At 39.0% G+C, this 11,000-nt stretch overlaps 1 protein-coding gene across 4 annotated transcripts in view; it reads left to right on the top strand.

Moving 5' to 3' along the window:
- Positions 1 to 2,642: 2,642 nt before the first annotated feature.
- Positions 2,643 to 11,000, top strand: part of cd99 (CD99 molecule) — an 11,826-nt gene continuing 3,468 nt past the window's right edge. For 2 of the 4 annotated variants that reach the window (XM_010778733.1, XM_010778735.1), the window contains exons 1-10: positions 2,643 to 2,849; positions 4,621 to 4,656; positions 5,499 to 5,561; positions 6,035 to 6,067; positions 6,196 to 6,252; positions 6,370 to 6,411; positions 7,470 to 7,523; positions 7,680 to 7,757; positions 9,167 to 9,199; positions 9,279 to 9,299. In XM_010778733.1, the coding sequence (XP_010777035.1) occupies positions 2,786 to 2,849; positions 4,621 to 4,656; positions 5,499 to 5,561; positions 6,035 to 6,067; positions 6,196 to 6,252; positions 6,370 to 6,411; positions 7,470 to 7,523; positions 7,680 to 7,757; positions 9,167 to 9,199; positions 9,279 to 9,299 (481 nt within the window). In that variant the 5' untranslated portion in view covers positions 2,643 to 2,785. Of the gene's footprint in view, positions 2,850 to 4,620; positions 4,657 to 5,498; positions 5,562 to 6,034; positions 6,068 to 6,195; positions 6,253 to 6,369; positions 6,412 to 7,469; positions 7,524 to 7,679; positions 7,758 to 9,166; positions 9,200 to 9,278; positions 9,300 to 9,632; positions 10,694 to 11,000 lie in introns of those variants that run through there. The other 2 variants (XM_010778736.1, XM_010778734.1) reach the window with 2 other exon arrangements.

Here is an 11,000-nt window from a genome sequence, read left to right on the forward strand (position 1 = left end):
TTTTTAAAGCTTGGATAGATGCTATGCAATCTGATACTGTTGGTACCTGTACATGTCGTTAGCTATGTACATTATGTAACTATGCTGTATGATGTCCTTTTGTTTTTCTGTTGTTTTATGTTTTTATGTCTTCATGTGTATCCAAATTGCTGCAGGTCTCCCTTGAAAAAGAGATCGATGATCTCAATGGGATCCACCTGGTTAAATAAAGGGATGAAATGAAAAAATGAGCTCCCCCTTGACCAGTTGTGATTAAAACACATCAATAATCATATATATATATATATACGATTCTGAAATGGGCCATTATGCCCACCATAAGGAGTACTTTTACTTTTGGTACTTTAAGTATATTTTGATACAGGAGATAACAAAGTCATTTTAAAATGTAGTATTGCTACTTATAGCATGTGCAGTTAGTGACCACCAGGTGGAGCTATACACACATCATAGCTACAAGATAGGCGCATTATGAATTAAAACTGCACCCTAACACCACTGCAGACAGAGTATATCTGCTGCTAAACATACAACACAAATGGATTAAATACCTCGACAAACCATGTTTAAGCTAGAGAAAATGTATTAAGAGATTCATGTATGAAGTGATGCGTGTACATTATCAGAGCCTGTAAACCGGAAGTGCTCATCCACTGACAACTACAGTAGCGAACATATCACACAGTCCATTAAAACAAAGTATGAAATGTCATGGTACTTCTCACAGTATTTTATTATTTCGAAGTGACCATGACTCGGGTGAATTTGACAATGAGCGGTTTGTTTATTCGGCCGGACTGTAGCAACTGTACCGGCGTTAGCATAGCTGTAAGCTAACACAGCGGTACCGTGTTTGTTTGTTTGATTATTTGTTCGCTTATGTGTTTGTTTGCTTATATTTATTGCTTATGTGTTAGTTTGCTTATTTGTTAAGTTTGTGTGGACGTTTGGCCATTGACTGACCTTTTAAATCACAGGAAACTCTAGTTATCGCTGTTTATTCCCTCCAGTCACTCTTCCGTGTGCATCTCGTGAGCTGGCGAAGTTGTTGTGAGCTGTTGCCATTGCGTCATCCGTATCAGTCAGCTGACCTTGGCTATGTAGCGTCTCTGGCCAGCAGGGGGCGGGGCGTCTACAGGTCATACCATCCTGCGGGGGGGCCATGGCAGAATAAACCATCTTCAGGTTTAGTTTGTTAACAGTGAATTGTGCCTGCTAAAGTTGGGCTATCCATGGCAAATCATTGTTGTCATAGTCTTTGGAAATGGTCTTATTCTCATCTAGTTTACTTTATATTTATTGTAAACATTTATTTATAGGCTATATATGAATGCTGATTTTTAAAAATAATTAACAGTTTATCTCACATTTTCGACATAGGCCTACTATGCCGTTTTTTTTCTTTATTTTTTTTCCATGGACAAAACATGTTTAAGCAACAGAAAATATTTTAAAATAATGAATGTATGAAATGTGTACATTATCAGAGCCTGTAACCCGGAAGTATAGTAATCTATATATAGATAGTATAGTAATCTTTGAAATGTAAAAATATAGAAACATTTCTACATACAATACTTTATTGTTTTTCCCCCATATTATCAACATACTATACTACGTCGTTTTCTTTAAATATTTTTGCCATCATAATGTTTAGTTTGTTCACAGAGGGGACTGTGCATAGTGCATACCAAAGTTGGGCTATCCATTCCAAATAGATATTCTATAAATACCCTTTAAAAAATGCTTCTCTAATGAAAGAGCCAGTTTACTTTAAATTCGAAAACACAGCAAGTGTGCTATACATTTCTTGTATGTGTTTATATTCACTTTCAAATCCTTATATTTTAGTTCCTTTTTTTGTAGAACTGAATCACAGTGTTTATGTATGTGTAAACCAATTTAGAAATAAACCTGATTCTGATGCATTGGACTAGTGACTCTCTACACACACACACACACACACACACACACACACACACACACACACACACACACACACACACACACACACACACACACACGAAACACTGGCAGGATACTGGATTATAGTTAGAATTGATATATTATTGCATTTAAACAACTTTAAAAGGTTTGAAGTCAACACAGCTGGATTTTCTGCCACTGTCAGCCAGGTTCAGACTTGTGTACAGCCGGTGTCTGCCCTGCAGGCGGAGATCTCCCTGTCCACGGATAAAGCGGAAGGATGCTTGAAACGCTACAGACATGCTACTTCCGTTCACCGAGCTAGCGTTTAGCATTCAGTATAAAACTACATGTTACAACGTTAATGATAGTTAATTAAGCTTAAAAAATATTACGAAACATATTTAATATTTGGAAAATGTAATGAAAGGTCAATGTCAACATTTCTTTTTTTAAAACTACCTATAGTATGTAAAATAAATCATGAATGTCCAAATAAGTCATAGTACAACATTTAATCGAAAAACAGGAACAAATCATAGTACAATCATTTTTAAAATATAATGAAAAAAATTGAATATTATGTCGAAAATATAATCTGACTACACGCATACTATTTGACATACGTTATTAACGGGTTAATTTAACATTCTTTATAAAAGCATGAAACGCCCCTCTGCAGGGCTGCCACACCCTTCATAGGCAAAGTTGAGTCATGACTGTGTAACCGGACACCAAAGCTGCTCTGCTTTTCACTGTGCACAAGAAAGCTGGGTCCACAAATACCTGCCAGCTGAAGCAGACCGTTTAAAAGTAAACTAAACTAAATTAAAACTCGAAGGAAGTAACTACAGTCACCATGAGGCTCTGTTTGAGGATTGTCTCCCTTCTTTTTGTTGTTACTGGGACTTTAACACAAGACGGTAAGCTCACTACGTCTATTTTTATCCCAACTTGTGTTATTCCTACTTTATGTTTATGGTAGTGTTCGTGTCTCTTAAGGTGAAGCAGGAAAGCATGCCTTTTTTATTTGGTCCATAGTAAATACTCACATAATACACAGCATAATAGTGGCTGCAAAGAAAAGCTTTCATAAGTTTTGCTATAAAATAATCAGTGCTTACTTACTACTAGTGATGGTGGTGAAAACTGACCCATTTTCCATCATGTGGAAACTGTGAAAGGTTTTGGAAGATTAGGAAGATATAATCTACTCCTGTCCTGTGATTTTGCATCCATAAAGGACTATAATGCTGACTCAGGTGTATTTCTCTCAGACACACTGAATGAAGAAGTTAATCCCAAATTGAGTTAATTATATATAAAATAGGTAATTGCTCTTAAAAGAGAATACATAGGATAGTTGTTTCAGGATGATAGGAGTCCCACAGGAAGGTGAGGTTCAGTTGTTCAATAATGCAAACTTGTAAGGACTTTAAACCAGAGGACATGAGTCAAGGTCCCTTAATGTTCCCCACCAAGAAAAAACTAGTAGACCACTTTTAACACTATTATTTTCAGTTTATTTGAACTGTTTAATAGTATTTTATGTTAACATGACTCTCGTATTTTAGCGTTAAATGCTAAAGAATGTTATTTATGAACTAAATTACCCCACCTTCTGGAGGTTCTGGAATGTGAACTCCACCCATGTTGCCAAAACCCGCCAATACTTATATATTTTCTGCACATGATAAGGTTATCATAACAGTGAAAAAATATGCAAATACAGATTAGAACAATGACATACATTTCAATGGGGTCATTACAGACAGTTTGGGTAGGACATAATAACTGTACATGGATGGATTACAAGGATATTAAAAGACTGAAAGTTCAGAAAAAAACAAACATCCCCCTGTGGAAATTAAAATAATTATAACCTGCTAAAAGAAATACAATTTATTTATTTGATATAAATACTTGTACAGAATTGTCTGTGTGCCGTGCGTCGCTGCTTCCTGTTTGAACCAAGGAGGGCTGGCAGAGAAAACCACAGGCACGCACTTGAGAGGAAGATGGCATGCTGTCTTGAAGTCAGTTTGGTTACTAAGTCACGGACGATGTTTGATTTCTGCAAAATGACTTATTAAAGTTTAATTTGCTGTAAGATAATTTTTTCTGGAACAGTATAAACACAAGGCCCCAAAAGAGAGCTAACACCCATTTTGTAAAATATTAAAAACTGCCATAGCTGCTGTTCCCTCATATTGAGGCAGGGAAAACACATGTGAAAATGTATTGTCAAAAATATATTAATATATAATAAATATTGCAATTTGTGTGTTAAAGCCCTTACTAACCCACAGGCGGGACATATTGACCAGAAAGTTTCAAATGAAAGAACTTCTATAAGATTATAGAGATTTGATAGGAGTACATTCACACAAGTTCATTGTAAGATTACCCTGTGTGTGTTTCACTGTGACGCTGTTTTAAATCCTCCTGGGCAACAAAGTGTAGGCATCTGCTTCTCTGTGGGGAAGCAACTCACCGAGCAGTGACTCATTTGTCAGAGCGTATCACTCAGTTGCCATAGGAACCTGCAAATACACTGTCTGACTGAAGCGTCCAAACACAGAACACATGTGCTTCCACTGTGGACACAGAGAGAGATTCAAACCCTGACTCAGCTTGAACATGTTTCTATCAGTGTTGATTATTAATGTCTGATTAATGGTGTCCTCCTCACAGGATTTGACCTCTACGATGCTCTCGATAATGATGAAGGTGAGTGGTGCCATTTGGCACCATATTCATGCTTTTATGAGTAAAACAGTTATGCATCCAGGGTTGGGGATGATTTAGTTGAAAAAGCATATCTTTTTTTTTTACTCCTAAACATGGGAGATTGAGGCCAATATAAGAGCACTGTATAGCTCTAACAAAGTAGGTAAAGAAGCACTTACATCAACAGAATCATCATAACATTTATTTTTTAAACAGTAAAGAAAGCCTTACACCCCACACATTTGAATCACTCTTAAGGGGTCAAATGTTATTCCTCACTTATATTTTTGACTTTATTTTTGATAAAATACCTTTTCATCATGAGCTTTCATTCAAATGTCATTGTTGTCTTAAGGGGATGGATTTTGCCCAATTGTCAGTCATGTCCTTACATGAAAATGATTAACCTCAAACACATGTCTGTTGGGGAAGGTGAATGTAACACAAGCTAGGTGGAAGGTGGAATTTGAAGGCTCATAGACACTGGCCTTCTGAATCATGACTTCTGTCCCCTGGAAGCATGCAGTGGTGTCTGAACCTGCCTGGATTTTCTTAGTTTGCATTGTTGGGGATGTTCTTGGGCGTCGGCATCTCTAACAATGTAGCAACCGAGTGCCAGATAGCACATGCATAGAGGGGAAAGCTACTAAAATAGCAGACACAGCAGTAACATATTACATACATAGCTTCTTTTAAAAACAAGCGTAATCTGTGGAATGTTTACAAACCACAGCCCACTAATCCTACTAACCTGTGACACCTTTGGTACATATGGGGACATTTCAGAGAAAATTGGAAATGCTAACTGTCACAAACTGCTCCTTTTTATTTTTATTTCTTAGTACGACCTACACCTGCGAAACCCAAAGAGGAACCAAAAGCCCCAGAGGATCCTAAAAGTGACGGTATGTATCCTTCCACCTGTCACATTATTCCATGTGTTATATAAGACAAAAAGCCTATCAGGGAAGCCACCTTTTATTTAACATGATCACAGTATTCTCTCTTGTGCAGACACACACATACTATCACAGGAATATCTCAACATGTCGTCATTTGTATATACCAATGAGCCCCAGAAGTTGTATGAACTTTTTTGGCAGTACATACCATGAATCCAACATACAAGAATTCCACACACGTGACATCTAGGTGTATTTCATTATTTTTTCTATGTGTGATTTTTACGATGTGGTTGAACCTGATGGGTTGCATTGTTAATGTGTGGTTGCATCCCTATATCGCAGCCATGAAGGTGTGTGTGTGTACATACAGTGCAAAGTGATGAACTCACTAATCCTGAGGAAAAAGTATTCCTTTTAATGGAGCAGTTCAGTTTGTGTTGTTTAATGCTTTTTTCCCCTCCTTCTCCCTCCAGGTGGGCTCGACCTTTCAGATGCATTTGGACCAGGTAAATACACGGTGCACTGTGTGTGGTGTCAGGGCTTTCATACCAGGCTAAGTCTGTGTTTCTTTCTGTATCAGCTTTACATGATTGTTACATTGTTGTCCTTTTCTAAATAAATGTTTTTTCTGCAGCTGAGCCTAAGCCGACCCTTAAGCCGACCCCTAAGAAACCGAGCTCAGGAGATGCTGGTAGGTTTCCCTCTAAGATCTCCCGGTTAGGAGCCATGTTCCCTTCCTGTGAACCTAATCAAATCACAATGACATAAAATAGTCAATAGTGTTTAATCGTGTGTTTGTGTATTACAGGTGGTGGCGACGGATTTGATCTGGGGGATGCTCTGGGTCCAGGTGAGGGGAATATCTCATATCAAATTTTAAATGTTCTCAATGAACGGTTGAAGCTTTGCTATTTGTATTAATTACAAGCATTCTAAATTGGTTTGATAGATGCCTCCCCAGCAGTCATGGTCCAATATTAGCTGCTGAAATGGTAGTTATAGAGTTTGGACTGAGTTGTCCTTCTATCTAGCGTGTATTTGGAGTCACTGGGTCACAGGACATTGAGGCTATTAAAACAAGTGATCTTCTTAGTGTCACTTCCAAGGCCAGGGGAATTTCATACTCTTCCTTGATAGCCCTGCTCTTGATAGCTCCTGGATGCTAATGCTACTATACAAGAGTGTAAATAAGTTCTACCCCTCATGATCTAAGGTAGTGTTACTTCCATCACATTAAAGCACGCTTTCTATTTTGATCCAGTCCTAGCTGTCCTGGTATGTGAGCTAAGCAGCCAGACGGGGATGCTAGAACAAAATGCTACTTTAGCCTAGCTTAGCTTTACGCTGCAACACGAGAACAATGCCATGTTAAGATCTGCTATATCCTATATCCTTTCATCAACTGTTATTTTAGCTGACAGATCGACAAGTTCTAGCAGGAAAAATGAGTTTAATTCTCCATTTAAACTAGACAGAGGACACTCAAATATGACTCCTTTTCATAGACAGTACAGTCCTTTTGTGCAATCAAATAAAAATCAAATCAAATCAAAGTTTATTTATAAAGCACATTTAAAAGCGATTTTTGGTCGGGCCAAAGTGCTGTACATGTAATAAATACTACAATCACATAAAAACACATGACTACAATCACAATAAAAGACAATAAATTACAACAGATATATAAAAAACACAGGGAAAAGTCAGGAGTCGTGCTCCGCTCTGACTAAAAGGCCAGGGAGAAGAAGTGTGTTTTTAAGAGGAGATTTAAAAAAAAAAAAAAAACAGGGTCTGGGCCGACCTCAATTACACTAATAAACACAATTCTGTATATTCTCAAAATCACTCATGTTGATTTCTGGCCTGCTTTCTTACTGTATGTCCTTAATGATTGATTTGTGCCCACAGACCCCAACCCCAAACCTGACAAACCTGTAGTGAACCCACCACCCAGCGGAGGAGGTCAGTCAGTCCACACATATCATTTATTACGTCTTTAGACTGAATTTAAAATGGCTCTTAAAAGGACACATCTGCTGATATTCTTTTTTTATCTTAATCCCATGTGGAGTCAGAGTACAGCAGGTTTATCCTAATAAAATTGTACTTTTCTAAAAGGCGGAGGAAATTTCGATATCAACGACTTAGCTGAAGCTGGTGGTGGTGGCTACAAGCCCGATGAAGGCCCAGGAGGAGGTGAGACCTAACATCACATTGGTTCAATTACGCTTAATACAGTATAGTATGAATATTTGTGTTAGATATACATATAAATGCCTCTGAACACTGGATGTAGTTTTGAATCTTGATGTAGTTTCCTCCCTTTGTTTTTCGTTTCTGACTCATTCAAGCTTAGGGACTCAAGAGAACCGCAAAACATGTATTTACTGTCACGGCAACGCTGACACATTCCAATCTGACCACATCTTATTCATCTATTCTCGTTGTTTGAGGGAAGTGAAATCGTTTTAAGTGTGCTTTCATGGTAGGGGCATTAGTTCTGCAAAACACACACACACACACACACACACACACACACACACACACACACACACACACACACACACACACACACACACACACACACACACACACACACACACGTTAGTGGGTTTATTCTGAAATCATATGAGAGTGTAAGACGGTGTAATAAGGATTAGTATGTTGGCTAACATGCTGTGACTCACTTGTTATGTTAGTGATTTTTATCAGTTGCTACAGCATCGCTTGTATTATTTTCTCCTTGTGAGTCTCTGTCGTTCACGGGTTTCATCGGAAAAATAAGTGCCGACTGGTCCATGTGACCTGGAAAACTCCAATGTCCTGGAAAAAAAAAGAGGAAGATCTGGCGCTCAAATATTATCTGCGTTTATTGAACTTAAATATCACTGACATGTGCAAAATGGAGACCAGAACACTGCTTTAGGCATGCTTAAGGTGGACTGTATACATGTACTGTATACGGTAATTTGAGTGATAAACTGCGTACGCTAGTTTATGATTTAAGAAGATGAATCCATAATGAAATAGCTCAGTAAAGGATTGGTCATACAGCCTTTGTTTTGTGTTTCTTTACTGCGGTGGAGCTGGAGCATGGAAGTCATTAGTTGTTCTTCTACAAAAGAAAGAAAGAGGAATAAAACCCACAGGCTCTGCAGTGTAATGGGAGCCACATGGCTGGTTTCAGATCACATTCTGATGCACAGCCTACACCCCCTCTCAGCTGGAGTAAGAAAAGTCAAACAAATGTAGGAGGGGAATCCCAGTGATGACACTAATACTTATAATACTATCAGGGTTGGGCAGAAAGTGGGACCCAGGAGCAGTGAAAAATAAGACCTTTTTTTACTAGAGTTGGTAAACAAAAAGGAAAAGTTTAACATACAGGCAGGACCTCATGGAAACCAGACGGAAAGACACGCTCACAGTGACCAAGACACACTGGGGGGGGGGGGGGCAGGGACATGAGGGGCAGCAGGTGAACACAACCAGACAATCAGGCAGGAAGTAAAGCCAGACAAGACACAAGGAGGAAATACATTTCAAAAATAAAACGGGTATCATTAAATACAAAAATTAAATCTAAATGTTCTTTTTGAATCCAGGTGGTGGCTCGGACCAAGGCTATGAATCTAACGGTACGTCTGATATATTTCATTCTGCAGTATTGTTATAAGTTTGCTACAATACTAAATCTTCTTTGTGTCCTCATCCTAGATGGTGCTGAAGAGCCTCAAGGTAAACCCATATCTCATCTTCTTCTCTACTTCCTGTCTTTGTGTTTGTGCGTGGGCCTCTTTATTCCTCCCTGAAGAGTTCATCTGCTCTTTAAGTCTTGATGGGATTTCCTGTTTACGATCCTTAGAGGAAGTTGGGTTCACTGCTTCAGTTTGGTCGCCGACCCAACACTTGCTGTGGTGGTGTTTAATCCGTTTAGAATCTGGCTTTGAAATCAGCCTCAGTTCACCAGAGCAAACTGGTGTGTTTGGGGGTGATTTGACATCTTTGATACTTGGAACCCCGGTCTGGTTTCTGTGGCTAAAACACTGCTACGATTGTGTGTCGTTGCAGATCCAGACCTTCCGTGGGGCCAAATCCTGAAGATGCTAAATGCTAACATGCCAGAGGAATTCTATATGTGGATGTCCAACTTAAAGCAGGTCCTCGCCCCTCTGTTAGAGAGGGCCATGAATCTGATGCAGGTTATACCCTGAAGCATCTCACATCTGATTGGCTCTCAGGTTTAATAGTGTTTGCTTCAATGTGAGAGAATTGTGAAGCTGACGTCGGGACGATTACTGGGATTTTTTTGTTCTTTCTAGAAGGTTAATTTGAAACTGTGTAGCTAACCCAGATACACCCCCTGTGCCCTTTGACCTCTGTTATCGTAGCACATAGCTGCATGTCTGAAATGGAGCTGGGAGATCTGTGTATGGTGAACCCCCGCTAAAAGGCTAAATAATATAGTGTAGACTTTCTCCCTGTTATTCCAGACTTACCAGACACCCTGCTGTATGTGGGTGTAGACCTACATTCATTTTATTCTCACTCCACCCAGCAGTGCCGTGACTCATGATGTTGTTAGTGTGCAGAGTCTCTATTGTGTGACTGCAGCACACAGCTACTTTTCTTACACAACAGCACATTTGTTCATGTTGTTTTAAAGCTTGTAGTTCGTTGCTGTCCTTCATAAAGTTTCCATGTGTGCGAGTCTTTGCACCGCACACATACTTTACATTACCAGCATTCAAAGCTGACAGATCCAACATGTACAGTTGGTTTTACTTCTCGTTTGTACGAAAACACCCTCACCAACTTGAAAAGTATATTTGCATTTTTATTATGAAAGTATTTTGGGCCATTGTCGTGCGTTGGCTCCAACGGGCACCATACTCGTCATTGGATTAACTTTGAAGAATTGGATCATATGATGTTTTTTCCCTCTGGCGTTTTTTAGCTCATGAGAAGCTCTCTGTGTACTTTTCGGTTTCCGTCAGCGTATTTATTTTTGGTGTCTTCTTTGTAGTTTTTCTTACTTTTGGTCTTCATGGAGCATTGCTGCTGTGAATGCAATGTTAAGTCATGAGATGTACGATGCATAATGAATAAAACAAACATGTGGACTGATCAGAGTTGACTTCACAACGCGTCTGATTTATGAACCATGGAAGGTACACCTGACTGATTACACTTGACCTGGCACAATGCACATTTTAAAACCATTCTATCATCCACTGAAGCAGTGGTTCCCAACCTGGGGGGCGCGCCCAACATGATACCCCCAGCCGCCAGATTTGAGGCCAAATATTTTTATTTTTATTTTATACATAGCCTATAATTGTCTTGTGAATTGTTTCTACTTGCGGCATCCTTTAATTTCTTCATACAGCGGGAGTCCAAATGAATTAATCCTGAGTCCAATAACCATCAAAGTCACTC

Source organism: Notothenia coriiceps, unplaced genomic scaffold (assembly GCF_000735185.1).
Source record: "Notothenia coriiceps isolate Sejong01 unplaced genomic scaffold, NC01 NC01_scaffold00019360, whole genome shotgun sequence".
Taxonomy (NCBI): domain Eukaryota; kingdom Metazoa; phylum Chordata; class Actinopteri; order Perciformes; family Nototheniidae; genus Notothenia; species Notothenia coriiceps.